This window comes from Lipophrys pholis, assembly GCF_963383615.2.
Source record: "Lipophrys pholis genome assembly, chromosome: 4".
NCBI lineage: Eukaryota > Metazoa > Chordata > Actinopteri > Blenniiformes > Blenniidae > Lipophrys > Lipophrys pholis.
Window position 1 is genome coordinate 21,843,791 of NC_137637.1, and position 27,572 is coordinate 21,871,362.

The following is a 27,572-nucleotide window of genomic DNA, read 5'->3' on the forward strand; positions in this document are numbered from 1 at the left end:
TTCAGAAGACAAAATCCAGGCAGAATCTACCACAATCTGTCACCACCTGAGAACTACTGCCATTACATGGTTTGTAATTATAATCTGTGTTTATCATCATGGTCCTGGGACAAGTTGTACAAGAGGAACAACGTTTTTCTTGTGACGTTAAACCTCGTTCAAAGTTCCATGACTATACAACAGCATGAGGTGTAACTAATATTTGAAAAACTTTTTTGTAGTTATTCATCCACATTTAGAAGTAGTTCAAGTTTCCCACATCAAATAAGAAACATGTATTAACTGACACAGCAAACGAGATCGGTCCATCCTTAGATCACCTTTTTAATACAGATTTTGCTCTGTTCTATACAATAACATGTATTATAAATCTTATACAATACTAATATTTCTCTATACACGTGTTCATAAATGTACAGTACAGTGTACACACATACAGTATTAACACAAATCCACTGACATGTAGCTTCTTTATACAGTAACTCTCCAACTCTGAGAGTTTATCACAATGGCTGATTTTCTGTCCGGCAGATGATTGTGGCCAAAGAAAAAAAGTTTTCTGACTAAAACCTAAATAAGACACTTCAGTATTTACATCCCTGAAAAATGTACACGAATACACAAGAATTATTGTTTTCTGTCTGGTTTCACAAATAGTGTAAAAGGGGTGAGGATGACAAGAGGAGATAGCCCAGAGCCCAAGGTGCGCTCCCTCGTCTTAAATCCATACAAAGTTAAAAGTTCACTCCATCTACTCGGTGACATGAATCTTTACCTAATGTCACACCCATGACACAACTGATTGAGGGCTGGTTTATTGTTTTTGTTTTTCTTTTGTCTTTTTGTCCAGCAGGTTTTGAAAGGAGTCGTGAAGCCCTGAGGAGAAAGAGAGACACAGATGTAGCGTGACATGTCCCGAACTCAGTCCAGAGGCTGTCTGTCTCTGTGGTCATTCAAAACGCTGTTCCGAAGCAGTCGCTCGGCCATCCAGAGGAGGAAATAGCGAACAGAAGGGAATGTCTCACGCCAGTGGTTGTATTTTGTTCGTATTGGAATCTCTCAAGTTTATGATGCTGGATAACCTGCAGTGACTTCAGAGACAGTTTCAGTAAAGTTTTCAGAAAATTTTTGCCCTTTAATTCCCTCTTTAAAGTTCAGTATTATTACAGTGGTCTGTCATATACACATAGTTACAAATCTTCCATATAATCTTTTAGTATTATTTCCAGCAGGCTCCTCGCAACAATTCTGTGTTCACATTCTCTTTGTTTCACATCCGAGGGGTCATTGCTTTGTTCTTGATTTATTGCACATAATCATCAACACACACACACACACACACACACACACACACACACACACACACACACACACACACACACACACACACACACACACACACACACACACACACACACACACACACACACACACACACACACACACACACACACACACACGGTCATTTACTCCTGCACACAGTTGAGGCAATAGCTCACGCTTCACCAAATATACATACATACATGCCTTTGGGCAGACATAGAAACAATCACACAAAAGGACCGTTAAAAATCACGTTTTCAAAAAAAAAAAAAAAAAAAAGTCATGCCTTTTAGCTTTAGGTTGCACACATTCATCTAAAACGTGGTGCTTATTGGAAATGAAGTCTGAATCAGTTGTTTTTTTTGCTGTTTCCAGGAAATTGAATCTGATTCTGTAAACTTTCATTATGAATGTTTGCATCTGTCAATCATTAAACTGCGATATTGTGTACAGGATGTGGGAACGATTCATTCTATGTTGATACATTGTTGTAAACATACAGCAGGACATTCAGCACCATGAGAATATACTAAGAAATTAATTAAGGCATGAAAAAAAAAGAAGAAAAGAAATCGAGAAATATTTACTTCCATTAATATTTTTCTCACTGAGAAGCTCAGTGCAGGTAGATATTGGTGTGCTTTCACAGATAATGAATAAATATTGATCAGTGTGCATTAAGTGTTTGCGTAAGTGTCTATCTGTGCATATGTACATGCACATGCAAGTTGAAAAAGTGCACGCAGGAGCATTACTGTACTATATGCTTTTGCAGTTATTTATCCCTTACCGTACACATGGGGTACCCGCTAGTATTTTCAGTAGTCATGGCTATGGTGTTGTCATGGAGACATACTGGTCACCTTGTCAGTCAGAAAGTAGGGTAATAACTGCCTGTGTAAGGAGCTGGAAAGCTGGCTCTAATTAGGGCTTGAGGCTCACCTGTCTCAACATCTACATGGAACCAGAGGCCACGGGATTAATCCTGACCTTTGTAAACTAACTGGTTCTCATTTTTCCATTTTTCCTCTCGACGATACATTAATATACTCAAACCCCATCTCCATCAACTTGTTAAGATACATACAATTATTCAAATTCACAACACTGAATTATGCAGCCACACTCAGAAGACCAGCCTCATTCCCTGACTGCCTCAGTGAGGCATCGATCAGTGCCGTCACTGGCCTCCACACGCGGCTTACGATTTTTCCTCTGGCCTCCCCCTTCAACCCAAGAGTTATGAATAACCGTCCCCCCGCTAGGAGCTGGGTCCACCTGCAGAAGCGACACAACCCTTTTTTTAACTCGTGTTTTGAGGGCTCGCCGCAGTTTCTGCCTGGTAAAAGCATAGAGCAGGGGATGAAAAATCGTGGTTCCATAAGCCATCGCCAAAAAGCACAGACGCAGCCGCACCAGGCCGTCGCTCGGACCCATACACAGAATCAGAACATTGACCGCAGACAGAGGGGCCCAGCAGCCCAAGAAGGTGGATATGATTATGAGGGACATTTTCAGGACACGACGTTGCCTTTCCCGACGGTCCCTGTGCCGACGCACCGCCCGCCTCAGGGCAATGATGGCAGAAACTGAGGCCTGCACACCCATAGAGGAGGCAGGCTGAGGAGCGGTGGCCTGGGTCGGAGCAGATGTTGAAGCTGGGGTTGGAGAAGCAGGGGTTGCTGGTGTGGTTGCAATTGGAGTTGTGGCAGCAGTACTAACAGTTGTGACTGTTGCTCCACTATCAGATATCCCTTGGGGCATGGACGTGAGCGGCGGTGGGGATGTTGGTGTTGGGGTGGGAGATGGGATAAGAGGAGGATGGCTAAGGTTCTGATTCTGGTTTGAGGATACTATCTCTGTGGGCAGGCTCAGGTCTTTCTTCTTCCGCCTCCTGCAGCGTATCCTGCAGGTGGAGTCCTTTGCGCGTGTATTCCTCATCATGTGCGAGCCAATGCGGATGTTTAGGGCTTGTAGGATTTTGGAGTAGGTGAACAACATGACTGCAACGGCGATGAAGAAGCAGGGCACTTGGAGTAACAAGTGGTAATACATAGCCAGGCCTGTGTAATAGCCTTGCCCTCCAACACACAGCAGTGTCCTGTTCTGCCATGCCGGGCGCAGGTGGTGTGAAGAGGAGGAGGGATGAGCGGAAGGTAATATGGAGGGAGAGAGGGAGGAAAAAATAGGGGTCAGTCCAGTGGTGAGTTCAGAGTCATTGCTTTGTCTTTCTCGCTCTTCATCTTCACCATCATCAATTCTTGAAGAGAAAAAATCCCCCTCGAGGAAGGGCAAGAAGAAAACAGCCAGAGACACTGCCCACACTGCTGCCAAGAGCAGTGCAGCACGCCTTGGGGTGAGCAGACGACTGGCTGGACGCACTGAGATGTCATATCGGTCCAAACTGATTACTAGCACGTTGACTGCTGTGGCCACACTGGTGAATGTGACACACGCCTCATGGAAGCAACAAAGTGTGGCAAGGCTGCTAACGCCACTTTCATTAGATGGTAGCAGGATCACAGCCACAGTCAGCGGCAGACACAGGACACAGACCAGTATGTCCAGCACATGGAGATTGACTGTTACCAGGTTGCTGACTGAATCCACCAGGTTGGACTGAGCACAGTAGAGCACGAGTACGGTCAGGTTGCTGCTGAAGCCCAACACCAGCTCCAGCATCAGCACAGTGGTCAAAGACACCTGGAATCCCAGAGGGTAGGGTGTGCTCCAGCCTTCCTCCACACCCACCTCCCCCCCTCCTTCCAGCTGGCCTACCCCCTGACCGTCACTGGTCTCCAGGAGGTCGCGATAGCCTTCGGTCTCCATTGACGCCACAGCAGTCCGTCACACATAGCAACTGCAGCTACCACACCAGATCATGTTCTCTGGTTCCTGTTTCCTCCGGCTCAGACAAGACAACGATGTTGATGTTGGAGAGATCTGCAGTTGTATCTATGAAAGAAAGAACAGAAAAGAGATGCAGAAAAGGGGGAAAAGAACAGAAAGGAGAAACACCAACGTGAGACAGGGATCATATAGTTTGATAGTCAGCATGTTTCACATTCACCGAAGAATAATCCTGGACACGTTACACAGGTACAAGACTTATCAAGCGAGAAAACAAGTTGACTTGGCAAAGGGAGGTGAAAGTGACTGTGGTAGTCGATTGGAGTCATAGGGTGCAGTTCAAGCTGCTGCTAATACTCCATGATGTGTCACTGAGCTCAGCAGTTAGACAGCAGCGTGCTTCATATAGACTGCGCTAGCAGCTCGGTGAGGATTTAGAGCAGGGTGTCTCTTGGGGTGCATTTGAAGGTAAGAGCACATCAGAGGAGGACTTGGCAAAGAATCGCTGAACTTTACAAAATTCAACAAATCAACGGGGAGTTATCCTTTCGCCATGCTTGCAATCATATGCCATGCTGAATTCTATTAACAAGACGTAGCTTTCTCTCATAAAAACGTGTGGGCGGATTTTGTATTTATTGTTACACAACATTAAGAGTATATGGGTTGGAAATAAAGCTTGCAGGATGAAGCATGTGCCTTTGAACGATTGACAAACACACCTGTAATGCAAAGGTGTCAGTGGCATATTACATGTTCTATTTCCTGGTCAGGTGTCTGTCCCATCTTATTACAACAGCTCATCTGTGGACTGACTCAGTTAAAGCCGGCCTTCAGTCATAAACCCTCTGTTTTGTTTTTTTCCTACAAACAGTATAAAATGATCAGTTTGCATCTCCAAGACTACACATGGTAGGGACATCACTAGATCCTTTGAGAGACTGTGAGGTGCATGACAACATCGCAGGCCTCCAACTGAGGGTGGCAGCAGTTCGTCCTCTCAGGGAGATGTAATGAAGATGAATGGATCAATGGTCCACAGACAGTCCCACACAAACAATGCTATCAGAGAAGGACCAGCTCCCTTGGCATCCTCTTTACACGACTCCTCGTTCTTCTTTCCCCGACATTCACATCCCCTCCTACTCTGCTCCCTTTTCAGCTCACTGTCTGAGACAGACTACTTTTCATGGGGAGCATGTCATTCATTGATGGCTGGATACTCTCCAGCGCGTGAGTAGGAATCATGCAAAGTGTTGATCATTTCCAAAAAAGACACTTCTTCGATAGGCAGCAAGGAAGAAATCAATTTTCTGAGCATCTGTGTAAGGCGGAGCTACAAGCGCATCTGCACTGGCTGCACTGACCCAAACCTTTGCTGTCAACCTTTTCTCTGCTACTGCTTTTGTTCTCACCCTCTTGTTTTGGCCTTTTCCCCTTTGCTTTATCTCACAGTCTTTCTTCCCATTTGTCATGTGGAAAGGACCTGCAGGCACAATGGGACTCCGTGTGGAACAGTGGTCTATCTTAATTCACTAATGGGTTTCATGGGGTTTGCGGTGGTGCTGGAACATTGATTTAAAGCATCATCGATCTGCCAATTTAACAAGCCTGAGGCAAGAGAGCACATAAACACACTCCCCATAACATCCTCTTGTGGTCACCCACGGGCTCATTTTTTGAGTGGCGAATGAAATACTTTCGAGGTGATGTTTTAGATTCCTTACTTTTAACACAAGCTACAATTGAAGATAATGTAATATTTTATTAATGAATTTTATTTAAAGTGTATTATTCCATTGAATAATAATGAATGATGAAGAAATGGCATATCCCGGGCCTGTATTTCCAGAGTTTCCACTGTGGCAAGTAGAGTACTTGCCCACACGTTAAAACAATTACAGCCGAGTCATTTGATTTCACAGACGTGGCCGTGCGAGTCAAAACATAAAACATTCATCAGGATTGTGACCTTATTAGATCAAAAATAATCAATTTCGTCTGTCTAAGGTTCAACTTGACTGACAACATAGTAGTGCAGCGAATCAAAGAGCAAACACAGGACAGTCAATCACCTGCACCAATCACAGAGTAAATGTACCTGTCAATACTGCATTACCCAAGTACTGTCCTCTAGCCCATATGAGAGTTATTCCAGGCATTATGGTGAACTACAATCTGCTATAAAACAGTAATTGTTTTTACCATAAAATAAATACCTGCAAACATATAATGATCAACAAAAAATGAAGGCCATATAACGCAGCATTAAAAAGTTATCTCAATGTGAGAATTCATACAAAATGTTACAACAAAATGGAGTTTTTGACAATTGTAAACACAGCCATATTTTTTCAGACATTTTGTCATCTATCTTGTCAAATATCCGGCCATCATCTGTGCGTCTTCGTTCTGGCCAGGCAGCAGACAGAATCGCTTTCAACAAGAATAACATATATTCCATTATATCACTGAAAACACAATGAGCCACAATCAATCCCAAAGTAAAGGATGCTTAGTAATCTGCTCTGAGCTGTTAACACTTACAAAGGGACACCGATAATAGAGTAGACAACGTCATGTTAGCATGTGGTTGCCCCCAGCGAGATGAAATGTCAGAAGCTCTTTATATGAGCAGCTGTGACTCTGACCTGCAGGGTCGGGCAACAAAAGTCACAGCACTCTAGCTTTTATAGGGACGGATAAAATTTAAACATGTAGACAGGCTCCTGAACTTTGTATAGCTTTTGTGGTAATTAACAGTGTTAGTGTCATTCATCTAAACTGTGAATACGCAATCATTTGAGGTTGCGGGTCAATCTTACACAATCTGTAATGCTGACTCTATGACAATAATTCATTTTGAAAACAAGTGCAGTGTATTATTGTGGCATGCTTGTTGCAGATAATAAGAAGTGTTTGTAAGCAAGGTGGCAGTTTTCGGGATTGTCTCCCCCGGCAGCAGAAAATAGCTGGAAACAAGGGGAAAATGTTTGTGTCTTAAGTTGCATCCAGTCTTTGATTGACACATTAGAAAGAAAAAAAAAGAAAAGCACAGGAAGCTTCAGGCAATTACAAAAAGCATATTAGGACATGACCCAAACAAACAGGCATTAACCTTTAATAATTCCTAGTTTAAAAGGTGTTCTGACAACTCAATTTTGGTAATTAAAGACAAACAAATATGAGAAGTGCTTTTAAGCACAGTAGCACTGCTGAGTTCTGCTGAGTGAGCATCATGGGAAATAACTTTCTTTCAGTCACAGACACTTAAATTGCTTTTGGTAACCTCAGGGGTTCTCTCTCAATTATCAATCAACAGTATTACAATCATGTGCTGAAAGCTAAATATTATGACTTCATGGTTCAGTATTTAACCCAATGACTAACTGTCATCATGGGATTTGACTTACGGTTTGCAGATGTTTTTGTTACATCACACTTTCTGCACTTTGTGTGATTTGCTCCAAAATAACAAAGCGTCCATGTCCCCGACTGCACAACATCCACGACCCCGTTGTCGAGGTTATTATGAGTGTCAAATAGGAGAAGGCAAGTTGTCAAGCCAGCTTTCACAATATCAGAGGGTAAACACTGTTGCTGTTGTTGGTGTGAAAAGTTCATTACACTTGCTCCACTTGGTTGCACGCACGCACGCACGCACGCACGCACGCACGCACGCACGCACGCACGCACACAAATGTTCCACAGGCCTATTTATTTCATCGCTGTACAAAGACAAATAGTATTCACACTTTGGTTCAAGACAGCACTTAAATCTGCACAGTGTCCGGTACTTCTTGGCATATGGATCAGTTATTTCGTTGTGAATTGACACACTACACTCAGTTAGAAGAAGAGGATGTCTGGAAAAATGCTATTGGCTGCAGGTTATGTGTAAACCTGCAGTGAATAGGGACGTTCTTGAAGATACAGTACATGCTTGTCTGATAAGGATAGTATAATAAAAATAAGTGATCAAATCAATACTAATTGTAAAAATGCATTGACTTGGATGCATCAGAACAGAGAGCAAACAAAATTCAAGTTGCAATATTCAAAGATGGATCGTTGGTGTTAATGTTTTTAAGTAAATTGAGCAAACATGTATTTCTCACCTTGTATGTTTACTAAAACACTGTACATTTTTATTTTATTACTTCTATGTCTTTCAGAGGGCATCATTCTCTTACCATACTACAATCCCACCTGAAAAGATTTTGTATGATTTTCAGGACCTTTAAATGAACCTCAAGAACTGATGTTAAAATGCCCTTTCTGTAGGGCTGGGAGATTTGGCCTAAAGAAAAAAAGAAATCTAAGATTTTTTAATAAAAAAATTCGAGTTTCAATTCGATTTTCTTTCTCAATGCACTTAGAAATGACTGCAGACATCATATATATTGTCCAAAGTGCAACTTTATTGCTGGGATTGTCCTCAGAATTAAACTGCATATAAACAATTTCAAAATAAAAAGAAAATGAGGCTCCGTCATTCAACAAATTCAGAGCTTTAACTCGGGTTTAAGCAAAAGTGCAACAGCAGCCATGGAAACCCACAAGGAATGGTAGAACGGAACGTGAAAAATGCCCAAAAAACTGTGGGGAGAAAAAAACTCGAATTTGCAAAATAAAAATCTTTTTTAGCTACAAATTCGATTAATCAATTTAATAAATTTTTTTGCCCAGCCCTACCTTTCTGTAATCCTACCTTATTGAGGGAGACACACTTTATGTGACAGAAAAACAAAGAATCAAGGCCAATACACCGTTCTGATAAACAATACATGCACACCTGAAATAGAGCAGAAACACCATAATAAGTCTGTCCCTTTGTGTTCTGATTGCTGTCCACCATGATACGACCTGCAGAGGTCTACGTGACGCTTTAGAACGAGCTGATCCGGGCCTGAAAGCACGCTGCCATTTTCCCCTCAGTTCCTAACAATCCTAATGTGACAGCAGCAGGTGGCCTATATGTACCCGGTGACAATGTCTTTGTATCGAGTGTGAGCACTCCCTGTGTCCTGTATGGAGACAACGTGACAACCTTTCACAGAGGACAATAATGGACAATTCTCTGTGTAGTTACTTCCAAGTGATAGCTAAAATAAGTATAGTACGTACCGGTATTTGGCTTAATGATTTGCGTGACTTTGTTGGTGTAATATGATGGAGCTATACACTAGATTCATTAAGAGTTAGTTCACTTGGCCTGCCCTGCTCTAAGAAGTGATACATTTTAATCAGTATTTCAGTTGCTCTTGTTTGTTTTCAGCTGTTGGAAACTATCCAGCTCATCCATGAGTTTCTGCACTTGGGTCCACCTCGGGGATAAAGACTGCCAGTGCTGTTTACACAAGGACAACAATACTCAAAGTAGGAGGTGTTTTAACAAAAAATAAAAATGTTTTATGATTGTTAGCTGTGAAATGAGGTCATTACATCTGACTAGAAGGACGTAAATGTACCTGCATTGTATTCTGGTTCCTTATCTTTCCCTCCCTGAACTGACGTTTTCCTATAAAACTGTAATGTCAGGAAAAAAAGAAGAAAGTAGGTTTTACTCTTTGATTCCTTGGGACTGTCACCAAAAGTTGACATCTAAGGAACAAAGAGAATTGGGAGGACGAGACAGGACAGACTTGGGCTGAATGGGCGAAAAAGAGAAAGCAAACTGTGTGATAGTGCACACAGCACGCTGATTCATGGCTGTCTTAGGTAGTCCTAATGTCCGCAGTGAGACAATCGATCAAAGGCTTAATTTTCCCACTCAATTCATCTCACAGCACTAGCAGCGAGCGGCCACCAGCTGGGCGGCAGTATCCCTGGCAGGCTCCCAACAAACTCGCTGGGACAGGCCACATCCCAATCTCTCTATTATGGAAGTTCAGGATATAAATATATATATATATATATATATATATATATATATTTATAGTCAAAAATGTATTGCTAACTGACTGCCACGCACCCACACAGCCACCCACTGGGAGCCCTCATCTCTGAACCGGGTCCCTGTCTGCATGCTCTCCACTGATACAGACAGCGATGGATCGCTATCAGAGGTGAATGACATGTTGTGTGCTTAAGAAACTGCTGAATTCCATCTGCACCAGAGCCTGAGACAGGTTAGGGACAATGGGATGGGGGGTAACAGGAGGTAAGATGAAAATGGGAGGTGGGTGCAGTGAGGGAGTGATGGATGGGAGAGAGGCTTGAGGGTGTGCAGATGGATGCTGGGATGCTGAGTTGTGTGCTCGCTGGAGGGGAATGTTTGTTCCCTGCTCGCTACCTCTATCTATCTCTCTTTTGAATAGTCCCAGTTGCGCCGCCTCACTTTGCCAGTTTGCCATCCATCACACAACCAAGAAGCTCTTTGCTTTTACTCTGTACAGTATCTTTATACGGTACACTTTGGGGTTCTTGATAGACCCATTTCAAATTTCTATTATGAAGCGAGTGGTTAATAATGTAACAGTTCATTTAGCCTCTCAAGAATTACTTATACATCAGAGACTTTGTGTGCAAAATACAAAAATCCCATGTCTAGTCACTTTATATGGGGTGTTTTTGAAGGATTACCACCAGAACATCAATAAGGAACTCATATTATACGATTCCGTTATCACATCCTATAACCTATAGGCACATCTCAGTATAAAAATATAACCATGGTCCCGACACAGCTCTGGTCCGGAGGGTGTGGGATATCATTACCACCTGGCATCTTGTTCAATGATATTCACTGGGCTTCAGCCTTCATTAAAAACATGTCTCTGCATCTTCTATCTAGCTGTGACATCCAAAAGCCTATCATTTTGCTATTACATACACCACCTATCAATGACCACTAATCAAGGCTGCCATGCAATCACAGCTCTGTAAGACAAGAAGAAATCAAAATCAAATGTAAAAACTGGCAAGATTACGGAAAACTGCATCAAAGCAAGTGGAGGCTTCAATATAAATTAGAGCCTTAGGAGGCTGTTCAAAGCCCCATTGGACAGAATAGAAAAGATTTATGATGATGAAAGACAATAGAGCAAGATCAAAATGAGAGATATAACAGCATTCATTATATTTCTATTATGTCAGTAATTACTCCTCAATTCTTTATGTATGGTGAAGTGATTGTGATCAGTGATGACTTCCTCCCTGCTTTGCTTTCAGATGCTTAAAGGACTGTCCAAATTTAGTTGTCAAAAGGAAGTAGTCGGTGTACGATAACCACCTGTGTTGATTTCTATGGTACAAGACTGTGGCGAATAAACAGGCAAGTGTGAGCTCTGTGGGTGCTTTAATGCAGCGCTGCTGACATAACGCCAAACCAGCAGCTGCGTGATAACAAGCATAACGCTCCACTCATTTAGTAAGAGACAGTGTGACCCGTGCTAATGCATCTGTTTTACTGCCCCGGACATATTTCCTCACAAAAACTGGGAATGTCACAAACACAGATGCTAATCCAAAGAGGGGGTTCGCGTGTTTTTAATAACTTCTTTTCCTACGTGACACGGTTTTGATTCTGCTTTTTGAGTTTCTTTAATCCAGAAAGTGAACTTGCTTGAGAATCTGTGAAAGTGGTGAAATGTGGAGAGAAAGACTCCCACCAAATGGTACAAGGAGAGAGCAAAAAAAATCATCTGTGCAAGTTTTCATATGCACATCATCTTCACACAAATTATTTCAAAAAGACACTGTGTAAAACACAACCTATATATTTCCACACTTTGATTGAAGAAGCAGTGACGGTCTGTTGGACGATTGTATAGATAGGTAATTTGTATATCTCCATTTGGTTTCTTTTCTTTCTCCGTATGGACAGATGAAATTATCTTGCTTTGTGAAGCCATTGTGCAAAAATTCCAAGTTTCATCACCAACGCAGGATGCTCCAGTATGCCCTTCAGGACTAACAAACACATCACAAGTTCTTCCCTGCACTTCTCGGTACATTTCTTGGCTTGATAGAGCTCGAGATCAGTGAAACAGCGTGAAGCCATTTGCAAGCACACGTGTGACATTGCCCTCGTGCTTGTGCATGAACATTCCTAAATGGGAAGTGACTCATGAAAGCCTGATTCCGAACATTGTGGTTGGTCAAAGACCGGGGTCTTCTGTACCAACGGGAACCCAGTGAAACAATGTGGCCCCTCGCAGAGAAGTGATTTGAAAGAATACGAGCCTAATCAGGACAATTTTGCACTCTTGCGGTGCTCACCTTCAGCTTAAATTTAATCAGACCTTGCTTCTGATCATTGCCTGCAGAGGGAGAGGAATCTCTCTATGCACCAGACTCGTTCTCAGTGTCCATGATTGGTAGTGCTAAAAGGAACCAAAGAACAGATAAAAGTCTGAAAACTGAAATCTCAAGGAAATGTCATTCCAGCAATGGGGCAAACAGACATGATGAAAAGATCAGACGGGGGGGGGGGGGGGGGGGGGGGGGGGGGGGGGGGAGACTGAAGTTGCCTGCACCAGGTTAAAATGATTAAGCTGTTTTACTCCAGAATGCAATTAGACCTCAATTAATGCCATTTATCTCCAGCAGACAGGACATCATTGGCCAGGAGGAGAGCTGCACTGCAGGAAACCTTACTATCACACTTTAGTAAGAGACAGGCAGAGTCAGGAATACTATCTAAATAATGGTATATTTATGTACAACTACAAGCAAAAAAACTGATTCATGAATCACCTGATTCACAAGAAAACGCTGACACATCAGACACATCACAAACATTTGTGGTAAACTGTTTCCGTAACAGATGTGTGAGCAGCATGAAAATCGATCAGTGATTATGATAAAGTCCTACCAAAATATGTCAAGGAAAACAGGAGGAAGAAAGCAGACGCATTGCTCGTCTACACATAGATGATCTCACCAGGTGTTCTTCTTGTCCTGACAGTCTATTTCCTCACCATCACTTCATGCTGCTCTTCTAATGATGTGGTGCTTCTGTCTCTTCTCTTTATTTACTCCGCATGTACTTTCATGATCATGTCAGTGTTTCTTCCCACGTCGAGCTGAGATGTGCTTCACCTATCAGAGTCTCTGTGTTGGTACACACCATTGGTTGAGGTTGAAGGAATTAGCTTTAGTGACCCACTGGTGCACTTTTAGAAGGTTTGATTTATAAGAAGGGTGAGCAATCCGAGTCATCAGTAATCAATACATGTACAGACTAAAGAGCTCCTGGACTCATTTTGGCTTAAACTTTTTATTTCTGTCGTTTGTCAGGCTGCTTTTTATTTTGGCTTCAAGAATGTGTGACTTTTACATTTAATGCTAAAATTAAAAAAATAATTAATAAATAGAACTTTGACAAATCCTACATTTGGAGTTTAGTAAAGTAAGCTCAATAAAAAAAAATGGAACAAATTCTAATAAGTAAAGTATACATTTAGACATTGTTTAATTATTTTCACTACAGATGTCCTGAAATATAGCTGCTATTCAAGCCTGATGCAAACAAGTAAACATGTTTTTTATTGTCTGGAGAGTGATTTGGACACATTTCGACATATGCAATATTTGTCAACACTAAACAAAAAGGTATAATAACAAATCAAAAATTTGGGATGTCACAAAAAAGAAAAAAAAAGCTTTGAAGGCTTGTTCTGTAAACTCTTTAAGGACATTCTCATTCCTGCAAGAATCAGTGATGCCGTGATGTTCTCCACTAAATTATTAAACTAACACTTTCATTTTCACAAGTAAGAAAAAAAACAATGAATTATATATTTAAAAAAAAACAAAAAAAAAACAAATCTGCCAAGAACAGAGCTTCTCAGGAACTTTTTTATGGCCGTGGTAGCTCTTACATAAATCTTGTGTGCTCTGCTCACACCAGTTTTTGTCCAAAGGTAACCTCCAGAAGACACTATCCATTTTCCCGTGGATGTTATATAAACGCTAAGTGGAGATTTTAAATCAGCGCATCAGTTCTGATTTACAGTACTCTATTACTCAGTAAAGTGTCACAAGGACTGCTTCTCTCAGCTGGGTATCTAGCTGAAGACTGACAATTGTGGTGGAATATTTCCCCACCAGCTTCATCAAAGCTTCTCTATAAATACACAGATGCAAACACACAATGACCCACATGCAATGCAAACACACACAAGCTGACAGCCATGTGGAAATGAAGGGGGGGGTAATAAAACAGTTGTCATGATGAGATTCATAGCAGGCAATCAAATGCAGGGCTGAGTAATCTATGTGCAGAAAGATGTTATACACCTGAAAACTCTGAATGTTTACTCTCATATCAATCTCACACCCTGTGTGTGTGTGTGTGTGTGTGTGTGTGTGTAAGCTGTATTCTCAGCATTTTATTTGTTTCTACTGTTAAAAAAACGATGATATTCTCTAGATTATGGTATAGAATTATGGCAGATCACATTTACCACGCTGACTAATTTAAAAGACTGCACCAGTGTGTTGATGGTACACATTACAAATGAACACAATGAATTTAAGGGATTCAAAAGAGTGTGATAGTGGGGCACAGTGCAATACAGCAAGTCATTTCAATTCTGGGTGTTGCAGAGAATTATTAGTATTTCATTGAAAAAGTAGAGAAAAGCAAGAGGGACACGATTGACTGGAGAGTCAGGGAACCTTTGATTAAGGAAAAAAACACTTTTACTAGAGACTGCCACAGGGCAAAACATGTCTGTCTTAAACCATGGAACGCATTACTAAAACAATTTGCAGCATCATATTAAAAGAACTGAATTTGCCCTCAAAAGTGTAACTGTGTAACTGCACACAGAAAGTCCAGGTATAGACTTAATAATGCAAAGAGGCAGTTATTTGATATTCAGATTTTTCTTTCTGACTGTGACTGGGGAAAACTTGTTTGGGAGGGAAAAACCCCTCATGGAAGATGTCACCATCTCATTTCGCTCATCAAAGACACAGCTGTACTGCAAACGGTCTGGGATACAGCTGCACATTCAAACAGATGAAGAGGAAGAATATGAAGGTAGAACCAGAGGTCTTTCAGAAGGCAGCTGTGGGTATACATTTTGAATAACACCTTTAAGAGGGTATTTTCACATGTTCCACACCAACTAATGATATATATTTGATAAATACACACGATTAAAGCCTGATATGTCAAAACATTTCTTCATTAACTAAAACCACTGCTCCTTAAATCATCAAACTAGCCACCTTCATGCCAAGTGTGGCGCATACATGTGACTGAAGCATTATCAACAACAACCCATGCAAGTCCCGTGGAACTATAGGCTCAATATCGTCTTTATCCAGAGGTAAAGATACCAATGTGGTGTTACTCCTTCGAATCACCATATTCAGATTGTTTCCATCTGATGCACATGTTTTGTTATTGATGGTGCACAAAATGTAAGCCTAAAATGGTCTTGAACAGTTGAAGGATATTTCCCCCCCCCTCCCTGACGAGTCACTTCATTTTAAAATTGCAAAATAAGCCATGAAAATAATCCGGTGACAAGTCCATGGGCTGTTTTCAGAGCCCCTCTCAAGTGCTGCTCTGAGTCAGATGATTTGTTATTGTTGCAATATGGTCCGCAATCAAACCAGGTACTCGGACCGTCTCATCCCGTCGTAAAAGACCTACAATTTCGCAGATTGTATTTGGAATCCCAAATCATCCACATTTCCAGCTGTCATTTTTTATTTTTTATTTTTTTTGTATAAACACCCAACGCCCACTGTGGAGGCAAATACAACATCAAAACCACGATGGGTCTTCGAATACCAGTCCGACGTGAAAAAAACGGAGTCTCATGAGAGAAAGTGCTATAGACAAGTGTTAAACTTACCAGATTGTTGGTGGGAATTCCCTTTACATCGTACTGCAGGTGTCGGTGCGGTGCGCTTCCTCCAGCACTGGACCCCGATTCACTCCAGCGCTCTCCAGGACCAGGACAGTCGGCTGTCAGCCAAAAACGTGACCAGAATAATTTGCCTCCGTTTTGTCATAAATATTACAGCGGGAGGGGGGGGGGGGGGTGGGGGTGGTGGGAAACCCTCCACGGCTGCGGATGAGGAGGAGCGCAGCAGTGCTGCTGTCCGATCACAAACACCGCGCTGTCACCGTCTCTGTGTTAATTCCGCGCGCCGCGCGTCACGCTGCACCTGTCGACTCTCCTCATGCCGAGGACTCGTGCAGCATCCCACACACGGACCGGCCAAACGCATGATCACGCGCTAACCGCTCGCGGGAGCGCAGATCGCTCCAGCCCAGCGACCAATACGGTGATCAGCAAGCGGAGGGGGGGGGGGGGGGGGGGGGGGGGGGGGGGGGGGGGGGGGGGTGATGGAAAGGGCTTTTTTTTTTTTTTTTTTTTGGAAGGGGGAGGAGAAAGATGCGGGAGGAGAGCGGGGCTGGTGTGTATGTGCTTGTGTGATGGGTATAGCCTTCTACAAGGACGACCTGAAATTCCTCAAGGGTGAACGCGCTCTTGCAATAATTCAACCAGATTTCATAATTAGTTCCTTCCCCCTCTCTCAAAACATATTACGCACACTTCACCTGATCTTCCTCAAGGAAAAATGACTTTACTCGACAATATCAGTAACACCCCCCTACCCCCACCCCCACCTCACCCCCACCCAGCCACTGAGGAAGAGTCTTTTGGAGGTTTTCTGCTGCAAACTGAGAGCCTGGCAGTGAGCGTCTGTCCAGCTTGTTCCCGAATTTCCATGTTCAGTCTTCATGGCTGGTGGAGGAGGAGCTGTATCATAGATTCATGAGGTTTGGAGCCACATTTCACCTGGGATCATCATCTCATTGTTGGGTGCATCCTTCCATGTGCCTTCTGTCATGAGCTGTGAGCAGGGATCAAGGTCGCAGACTGTTAAATCTGTGACCTTGAGCACATCATAAATATAGAGTTGCTCTCACTGCATGTCTCACTGCTTCAGAGGCACTTGTTTTAGCTACAGGTGTAAATCATTGCGCAGGTGAGTGTGTGAGACCATGTGGGGAAGGATTTCGATAAAACATGCAACGACCTGGAGTCTCTGAGGGAAGCTGGGTGCAGCTGAGGTCGTGTGTTCACTTTTCATAAACTATTTAGATGCGTGCTAAAATCCAAAGGTGAAGTGACTGTGAAGATGTGATTGACTGCTATTGATTCTACGATGCAATGGTGACATTTTAACTTAGTTCTTACTGTGCAAAGATAATGTGTTCATCCTCTTTTGACTATCTCTTCAACCATCTTCAGTATCGTTGCATCCACAGTAGTATTTCTGGAGCCGGAGCCCATCCAAGCTGACATTCAACAAGCAGCAGACATGTCACCACAGTCCATTACAGAGCCTCACTTATATAATAATTATGGTTAGAATATAAACACTGGATTTCTGTATCTTTGCTTAATGCATCACACAACCAGATTAGCAATTTTTTCCAGCAAATATATGACGCCAGCTGGCAACCGAAGAACATACTTGGTCATCACTGGCAGGACCAACCACTGAGCATAATAATATAGCTTTCTGTGTGTGGAAATGCATGTATAGGGATGGTAATTGCAGGGGAAGAGTGTGTATGTTTTGGGCTGAAAAGATAGTTTAACATAACGACTCTGTGTGATTGCTTCCAGATTTCCACACCGGAAATCTTCTGCACAGTCTCTCTGCTCTCAGTAACCCACTTGACCCTCCGTCACATTGTCGTCTTGGCGTCTTTGTACCACACCTTTTTCCGTTCACTGCGCCACACATTTTACGGGGCACCTAAGGCAACCTGTAAGCGCACAGCTGCTGTTCCCTTTTTATCCCCCCCCCCCCATTAAACACGAAAACCTTAAATTGCCCCTGCTACCAACCTAAAGTTCTCTACAAAAACAGTCACATGAAAATGCTAAGGTAGCTAGTGGTTAGGAGCATCTGCCAAACACCCACATGCCATATGTCTGTGTCACTTAGCCAAGGAGAGATACAGAAAGGCATCTAAACATGCGCTCCCGATACGAGACAGCAAATGTACTCGCAATGTCACCGAGAGGGCTCACAGAGACACCGCAACAAGAAACATACACAGAAAAACTCCGGCGACAAGATGACTGGAAATGCACTCCAGTTTGCAAAGACCTATGATGACATTGTTAAACGTTGCAGGGTTCAGAATAAAGCATCAGTCACAACACGAATGTGTGCTGTAAAAACAAAAGCCAGAATCACTGTCATCCATCATAAGCACACCGTGTGCATTTACAGTGTGTTCGCCATCAGCCCATCCTTTGTACTGATTTCCTATGTTTCCCACAATACCTTTCACAAACTCTGGAAGAAGAGACATGAACTTGAATTAAGAAGGAGCAACAACAACAGCAGACAACATCTATTTCCTCTCATGAAACTCAGAGTACATGTGATTCGGTCCACAGAAACTTTGATGTCTCTATATGCTTTCAAGACAATTCCCTCCCATACGTTTGTCAAATCTCTGTTTACCATGACGAGAACTCAAGGAACGACATTCTCTTTGATATTTAAGTTGGATATAAAAATAAAAAAAGACATTTCCTCTGAAGATTTTCTGTCACATCTCAGCTGCTCTCCAAACATCCCAGGTCCTCTACATTTCAGTAATTATTCTCAAGAATAAGCAAAAACAGAAACATACTATGAGATGTATGTATTTTTCTCTCTAAAACCCAAAGTCTAATTAAACTTCAGTCTCTTCAGGATTCAGAGAGATTAGCAGTTATGTACAGTGACCTCCTCTCCGTGGAGAGAGAGTTCCGCTAAAGGCGTCAATAAAGCCCAGATTTATTTCCCCTCTCTAAGGCTTTATTCTTTATTTACAGGGTAGTGATTGTCAAGCATCTACGATCATGTTCCCATAGCAATGTGCAAAGGGAACATTTATTGGTACAATCAAATGCACAGGCTCGTACATTCACTGTACCCTTTGCAGTGGGGATTGACTACATGGACTTGTTCTGACTGTTCATGAGTCAGAGCAGGAAGGTGATCTTTGTCCCAGTCTGTGCAAAGCCACTTTCATAACCTCTTGTAGCACAAGTCAAGATCCGGAGCCTCAATTGGCTTCAGACAGTCTGGAGAGGGAAGAGTGAGAGTGAGGGGGGGGGGGGGGGGGTAATAGTGCTTACAATTCATGCCAAGATGAATACCATAGTACATTTCACTGTATCTCATGAACACATTGTTTGGACATTGCTGTAAAAAAACACCAAATTTAGACTTCGGTTGATGTTTTTGGTTTTTTGAATTTTTATTTTGTTTTTGTTTTGATGAAAAGTTGAAAGACCAAATCATAAATGGACGGTGGCCCAGAAGGGTTAACAGCACAACACAACAACAAAAAGTCACAACAACAAAAAGCCGCAATACAACAGCAACAGACTGTATAAATGTTCAGATTATGGTGGGTGGAGAGGAAATGTTGGCATCGCCAAACTCAGTGCCGCGATTTATTCCTCTGGAGATCATAGACATCTTTGCAAAATTGAAGCGAATCACTAATCACAGTCTCACTGTGTCTGGCCAATCAAGATGGAAAAACACGGGCACCAGTTGCCTTGACACTACTTACACTTTGTGCATTCAGCTGGAATATCAAACAATCAGTTTTGATAACACCTTCAAACATTTCTATATATTTTTTTTAAATCAAATTTAGCTGTATTTTTTGTCTCAGAACACAAACAACTTTTAGCAAACAAGGTTGATAGTAATGAAAATTAAAGACTGAATTTCAAGCCTTTGCAGCAGTGTTGAGTATATCGACATGTAATTGGAGGCATGTTTAAGAGGTGATTTATATTCAGACGCAGTTAGGCCTGCCCTTCAGTTTGACAGAAACATCCCGTGGACACAACCTTATAGTTGACCTTATTACAGTATACTGAAAAGATGGCCGGCCGGAGTGTTCCATAAAATGGAGACAGTGCAAATTAAAATGTCACAGTGTCTCACTGTGTCACCTACTGACTCATCTCCGCTTCCTGCTCAAATGAAAGCCACTTGAACACAAGAGGCAAGATTGAACTGAGAGGAGGAAGCAATAAAGCCATCTGAAGAAGAGAGTTTAAATTCACTGAATTATCAGTGACAAAGCAGAACTGAGGTGAAATACGACAGTCTTTTATTTTTTTAAAACAACAAAAGGCACATGAGTTGAGAAAATATTCATGCAGGAAATGAGAACATTAACCTCTGAACTGTTTGACTTGATAACTGTGTGCATGAGATGGACCGGAAAAGAAAGCTGAATAGAAGAAAAACACGTATTAAAATGTCTTTGTGAAGCTTCTGTGGTTTGACGAATTGACCTTGAGCTGAGGTCTGCAAGAGGAGAGGCAAACGCCGAGCTATGGTCATGGGGCAGACAGAGAGGATTATGGGTGAGGTGGAGCGAGGAAGACGGCCAATAAAGAGCAGAGGAGTAAAGAAAAAGGAAGGGAGAGAGAGGCAACAAAACAGATAAAGCAAATGGGGAAAAGAGGCAACAACAAAAACATCTTCAGAAGGTATTTGACCGGAGTCCAACCAATTATAGTCCTACATTATGAATGAGAAAAAACTAAATTACCTTTTGCCGGCTCAAAGAAGGGGAAGCAGGTCACACGGAGGTTGTTCACTAAATGCCACCTCTGAAGTGTTTGTATGAGCTCCTGGTGCTCTGCCTAAGAAGGGGGTGGACTGATTTAGCCTCTCATTAGTGCACCCAGGAAGTAGTCCTACACCTGCTCAGTGGGTCTAATATTGAACATGTCACCATGACTGCGTGACCCAACCACAGCTGGTCAGTCATGTTTAAGTTTACAGGTTGGTGGCACTGCGAGTTGGAAATGTTCTCCATGCAGTATGGCCACTGTGAATCCACTGGCTGTTGCCTTTCAAATAAGTCTAATGGGCTGTGAAATTAGTTTTATCTCTGCACACAACACGGCTTCAGAACAATTGTGTAATGTTGAGTCTCCGGCGAGGGCGGGATTGGCAAATGCCTTTTCATTGTGAATTGCGTACAATACAGCCTTTACGAAAACACACCAAGTCCAATATTTACATATGGATGTTTCAGTTAAGAAAACCTGGGCCCCATATCACCATCAGAACATTTGATTGGAGGATATTTTTGTCTTTGCGATGCACAAGTGGGCCCAGGTGTCTGCATGACTACACGTTCACCTGTGCTCCTGCAGTCAACTTCGGTCAAGACATTTCAGGTTTGATTGAACCACAAAGGGACTGAGTGATGGATGGAAGATGAGACGCGCACTGACCTGTCACTTCAAACCTTTCCCCTCCCCCACGCTTTAAGTCCCAGACCCTTCCTTTTCTGACCTCTGTCTTTGTGGTCTGCTCTCCCTGTGCAGAGTGTGACACCCACGGTTCCTCAGTTCATTCCCGCCCTTCCTGTCTCTCATTCAGCCTGTCACATACCGTCTCGTCTCTACCCGGCGACACCTGCCTTCTCCAACACAACAGCAGCAGCGGACCCTGCTTTACCCCACCTGCATACTTAAACACCGTGGTCGTCATAATGAACATTCTTTATAAGCTTCCACGACAGACGTGTATCTGTGTTTGTCTTTTTTTAGTGGATCCTTGGGGCACCATTTGAATCAGAGTGAAGATATTATTTGAAGCCCACCAGATAAAATGTGCTGAATACAAGAGATAGAGCCCTGGAAGCTCAGTAATCCAAACTGAGACATCCTCTCAGACAGCTCTCATACGTCCATCCCACAGACAAGGAGGAAATAATATTTGGTCTCATCTGAGCAGTCTTCTTCCATCTCAAGAAAAAGACAGTTTGACTGAGTCAGTCTTTGCCTTTTCCTTGTGTGTTGAAGTTAAGTTGTTATACAATTCTCAATCAGATTTTAATGAATCAATAGGCAATTACTTTGGTTTAGCTGTGGTGGTTGGGTGAGGTCATTTAAAAAGCAGAGCCTGGAAAAGTCCTTTAGGTAAATTATCTGATGGATCTGAAGTAGCAGCTCATTCAATGTGATTATGAAAATGCCTTTTAAAAGTAAAGACAATAATCCTTCAGAGCCATTACCTGAAATAAACAGCAGATTAAATAGAAGTAAAATGTGAGGACAGACTATGGCAGAAAAATCTGTGGTGAAATGTGAGCTGCAATAGAACTTCTGGCAGCACTTTTCTGCTGATTACCGGGGTCAGAAGTCAACAGAGTGCAGTCATCGCTGAGAAACTGTGGTGACACTTCTGATAACACAAACAAAGTGAGAAAGAGAAGGCTTGTGGAGTTAAAGAGCTGTACAGAAATGAAACAGATAAGAAAAACTGCCCAATGTCAGTTAGGATTTGCTCTGAACCCCAGTGATAGATAAGGCTGGTGTAGAAGATGGATGGATGTCTTATCTCACATGTTCATCAACATTGGAAAGTGACCACTCACACACACACACACACACACACACACACACACACACACACACACACACACACACACACACACACACACACACACACACACACACACACACACACATACATATATACAGTATATATGCCCTTTTTTCGTTTTAAAGGGCTATATTTTAAGTTTAAATATGTTTCTCCACTGCTGATGTAATTTTTTAAGAGTATGATGATATGATGATAAAAGCTATTTCTTCCGATGTAACTTGATACTTGGTTGGTTTAAATTCTGTGACTTCACCAATAAAGATTTCAAGACATAATATCTGTTGATATTCAGCAGCTGAGTCCTGGGCTATTTACACTGGGAAGGTCCCGTTTCCTAATCTTCATCACTTCACTATCAAGCAATATGGCAGCTGGCAGCGCTGCTATATTATTGGGTAGATAAAAGACAGTAAAGATCGTCATCACATCTATCAAAACAAGATGAAGATCACATAAATGTCAGGGGGTAGAATTTATTTTCACACTGCATTTATACATATTTGCTGTGCAGCCATTACTTTGTTTTTTTGACGTTCCATACATATGATAACATTGGTCAATCGATCGAATCTTTACTATAAAGCTTAATTTTAAGTCTACTTCACTGAAGTTTCAAGAGGGTGTGTCATAATTTATGTCTGTAAGTGTAAGTGAAAATAAGAAAAAAAGTACATTCTTTACTTTTGCAAACCCACTATTATGTTAAGCAACTGAAGTAACTGTATCTTTTATTTCAAATAGACCTTTCCCACCTCCCGGTTACATATGGAGCAACATTATAAACAAAGGATACATGACCACGGAGAAATTATGGAAGCCGAGTTTTGTGTTGCACAGGATTTGCTCTACGTCTCCACAACAGTCTTGATAAACAGATTCCCGTCTTACTGCCATCTCACCAATAACTAACAATTGTCAGCCCTCTCTGCTTCCTAGTCAGCTGCGAAATTACAGATTACAGAAGTGGATCACTGCAGGGCTTAGAGAATGAAGGAAGGAGGTGGATGCTGGGAAGGAGACTCACAGATAAGGAGAGCAGAGATGCTTAAAAAATAATAGTCTCCTGTCATGATAAGTTTGAGCAGACATTATAGAAAACAAAGTGCAGGCCTCTGAATGACAGTATGAAGAGATGAGGAATGGCATATGTTAATTTAGGCTTAAATGCCTGAGATATCCCATGAGAGCCCTATAATAATGCTGAGGCATTGTGACACCCAGGTGGCATATCCTCATCACTGCCATAATGAAGAGAATATGCTAAATAGCTGAGTCATCTGCTGCACGGAGGAAAAACATTCAACAAAGTCAAAAACACCATGCTCATGGAGAAGTAAGACAGAGGAGAAATTAGACAGTTTGGAAGGAGGAAGTCCTGGAAGTTACTCTTCAGCCCATCCATGACCTTTATTTAGCATTTTCAAGGCTAACTTTGAAGTGTGAAATTTTGTGAAGCACATCATTGTTGCACAAATATGCCATGCATATAGAAGTGGACCGAGGGAAATTTGCAGTGAACCAAGATATGATCTGGTGCAATACCCGCGTCTAATTGAAATTGCGCTTTGTGAAGGTTCCCAGTACAGCCGGGAGCAGAGAGGCTAACCTGAACTCTCAGATCGATAGGCTGAATAAATGCTTAGACTGGCACAAATCTAAGTGCTCAAGTGAAAGACTTACAGGACAGAAAGAACCCATGATGTTTGGCTTACACTGACAAAAAGCCAAGGAGATCGAATGGATAAAACACAGGGTCACAGCATTAAGGGAACTGTTGGCGAAAAGCATACTTGCGCCATGCTTTGCAGGAACCTTGCACACTCCCCATCACACATGCACACACACACCTATGCAGGTACAAGACAGTGTCTCCACACCAAAATGGCCCCCACACAAGTGGTCTCTTGGTTTTGTCTGATAAGAAACGTGAACAAGCAAGTAGGATAGAAACAAAGATAGAAGTGATATGGATCATATGCTAATATGGCTGAGAGGGTAAAAGTGAGACTGAGCACATTTCAAGCATGTTTCATTGCTATAGCAACAGCCTTTGTACTTGTGGAGGGAAGTGGGTGGCAGAAAAAAAGAGCAAAAGTGAGAGGACTGTCGGAGGGAGAGACTTTGGCATGCGCCTCTCTCTTGGCGAGGTTTCACCAATCCAGCTTCTGCCAGCACAAGACCCTGGGGCTTTAAACTGTCAAGGTCACCCAAGAGGAAAAATGAACAACTCCTTAACGTGCTTCTGCATACTTTTCATCCGAGAGGGGCGACGAGTGGCAGTTCTGGCTCGCAAAGTCAGAGGGAGTCACTTTTGTGTATGCAGCATGTGCAGGATCGTCCTCCACAAGACCCACTACAGAAGGATCATAACCCACTGAAAATAGCTTTGAAAGGTCATGGATCCAGAAAGAAAACAGATTTGATCTTCTTTTATATTTGATTGGAAGGGTATTTTACAAAATGTCTAGTTTACCATGGAAAAGAGTGTCATCAAGCATCCTTTTACTAACTGTTCAAACTATTCAAATGTATGCAGACTCTCTCCTCTTCTATATGCATAGACTCATGAGCTCAATAATGCTTTATGATGAGTTGAAGTTTTTCGTGCCAGCAGTGCTCCTGTTATGGTGGGAATTACTACAGCATCGATGCAGCTCAGCACATAAATGCAGTGCGACGAGCACTTAGTTCATATTAAATTACAGTGCAGTGCATCCCACATTCACACACACATTAGCATAAGTCTGTGAAGGACAACCTTGACTCACAAGCTCAAAGTGTGTATGTCTGTTTGTGTTCTGAAAGAGAGCCCTTAGGACCCCGAGAGGTAACAGTGCGAATATCAAATCAGTCGCGATTATTAAAGCGCTCCGTGTCTCGTAGAGTCATAATTTTGCAGTCAATCTCCCCCACGTGCATGTCCTCCAACACGCACACACACACGCACGCACGCACACACACACACACACACACACACACGCGTCCTTTCAGAGACTTGTGACACTACTCTAAAGTCTTTGGTGCCTTGTGTGAAGCTGCTGAAATCAACAAAGGATGCTATTTTTAGGATACGTGAAATGTATCTGTAGCACATGCATCATGATGAAATACGTGTGTGTGCCAGTAAGCACTCACACATGCACCCACGCACACAGACAACAATACACCAAACAGATAAAACAGATCAGGCTGAGGTTGTGTTTGAGTAAAACAAAGCGATTCCAAAAATCCTGACATGTTTACATAGGTTACTGTGGAGGATAAAGCTGCAGCGTTTAGTATCAGGACAAGCAAAAAATAAAACTCTGTTGTTCTGCATTCACAAACTATGTGCAGAGACGGTCTATGGCAGAGGAATTTTAATACTTTCATTAGTGGAAGGAAAACTTTCACCACTTTATTTAATGTTGATTTATCTTATGCAGTGAACGCAGGCAGCCTCTTCCACCTTAAAGAGACTCAATTCATTTCATCATTCTCTTCATTGCTTTTCGAATGAAAAATCTCTCTAATACTACATCTGCTACGATTTTGGTTGGTTGGATACCACTAAGCATTCGTAGACAACTCTGACTCCAGAATACTTCACTATTATTCTCTATCAGCTCTGGTAGTTACCCTCCATGTGCTCTTGAGCAGTTGCTTTCGAATGTTCCCCTTATGCTCACCATGGTCATGAGACGATCTTCAACGAAAATACTACATAAATCTAAAATCATTATCTCCATTAATGATCTTAAGAGTATCAACATATACAGTGAAGGAGAGACCTCCACCCTTTAATTGCTGTCTTTCAGTTTTTGCTTTGTTCATTTGGAGGCAAAGGTACATGGTGCATATTTCACGTTTCTAATCTCAGTGAGACTTTCTGGGTGAATAAAGGAAAATCAACAATTTTCTGCTTCTCTGCATTTCGGATATTTTATTAAAAAACCAAATAACCTTCTATAAAACAGCTACTGTAGTGATGAAGTGTAACAGCCAGGGATTACTAAACCTTCAAGAATTGGAAGCAACTTGTGAGAAAAATGTCAGCTTGAGTTTCAAATAACTGTAAAATACAGTACAGCTTAAATTTGACACTTATATTCTCTCAAGTCTAATACTGATGTACCCCTTTACTGCACAGGCTGCAGGTGCTGACATTTAGCAAAGAAAAACAACAGTCAGGTTTGTGTTTCCTCCATCCAGGTTGGAAATCCTTCCAAGCAAATTAAGTGCACGAACACATAAAGAACCTAATCATTGGTGTATTTCTGCTATCCTCTATGTTGAAAAATGTTTGAGATGATTTGGAGAGCTTCCAATTACAATTACAAAGCAGAGATGACACCATTATTCTGCCAAGTTTAATACTGAAAACTGACTATAAACAATACCAGCCTCCAGTTAAAATGTCAGCATGACTCGCATAAAAAAAAATCAGCTTCCTAGTTGATGGCTGTTTCGTGTGACACTGCAACAGGGTGCACACAAGAGACTGTGTGTCCATCGCCGGGGCAGTTTAAAGCCTTTCCCACCCGTTCATCGTTCCATCCACAATCACTGTCAGCATGTCATGATCTTGCCACAGTGTTGATAATTTGTTAAAGCTGCCACACGGTACCGTCAACACGCACCGGCCTACACAGCGGGATGTGGAGCTGACTGAGATAACTTTTGAAATTAAGTAATGGCACAGGATCAGGACAAGGAGTCGATAAACCCGTGTGAGGCCAGCAGAAGTGCGACGAGGCTGACGCAGAATCAGTGTGTCTCGAAGCGAGAGAAATCAACGGAGGGCAGAGAGCTTGGAAGAAAACCAAGGGAGGAGTCGTGGCCAACAAGCAGAAAATCCTCTCATTAATAAAATGTGCTGATGAAATTAGAACGTCTAATCAGTCACACACACCTACTCTCTCACGCTCTCTTCCTGACTCAGGCGTGCACACTTAATTTCACATCTCATCCTCTCATTTGACAACATATGTCACAAATTT

At 42.2% G+C, this 27,572-nt stretch overlaps 1 protein-coding gene across 1 annotated transcript; it reads right to left on the reverse strand.

The window, feature by feature from the left end:
* Positions 1 to 301: 301 nt before the first annotated feature.
* On the reverse strand, positions 302 to 16,103 carry LOC308108058 (G-protein coupled receptor 22-like). The gene is made up of 2 exons (XM_080460728.1): positions 15,993 to 16,103; positions 302 to 4,278 (listed from the first exon to the last, which is right to left on the reverse strand). The coding sequence occupies exon 2, from the start codon at positions 4,150 to 4,152 to the stop codon at positions 2,464 to 2,466; it is 1,689 nt and encodes a 562-aa protein (XP_080316854.1). The 5' UTR covers positions 4,153 to 4,278; positions 15,993 to 16,103; the 3' UTR covers positions 302 to 2,463.
* Between the last annotated feature and the right edge of the window lie 11,469 nt (positions 16,104 to 27,572).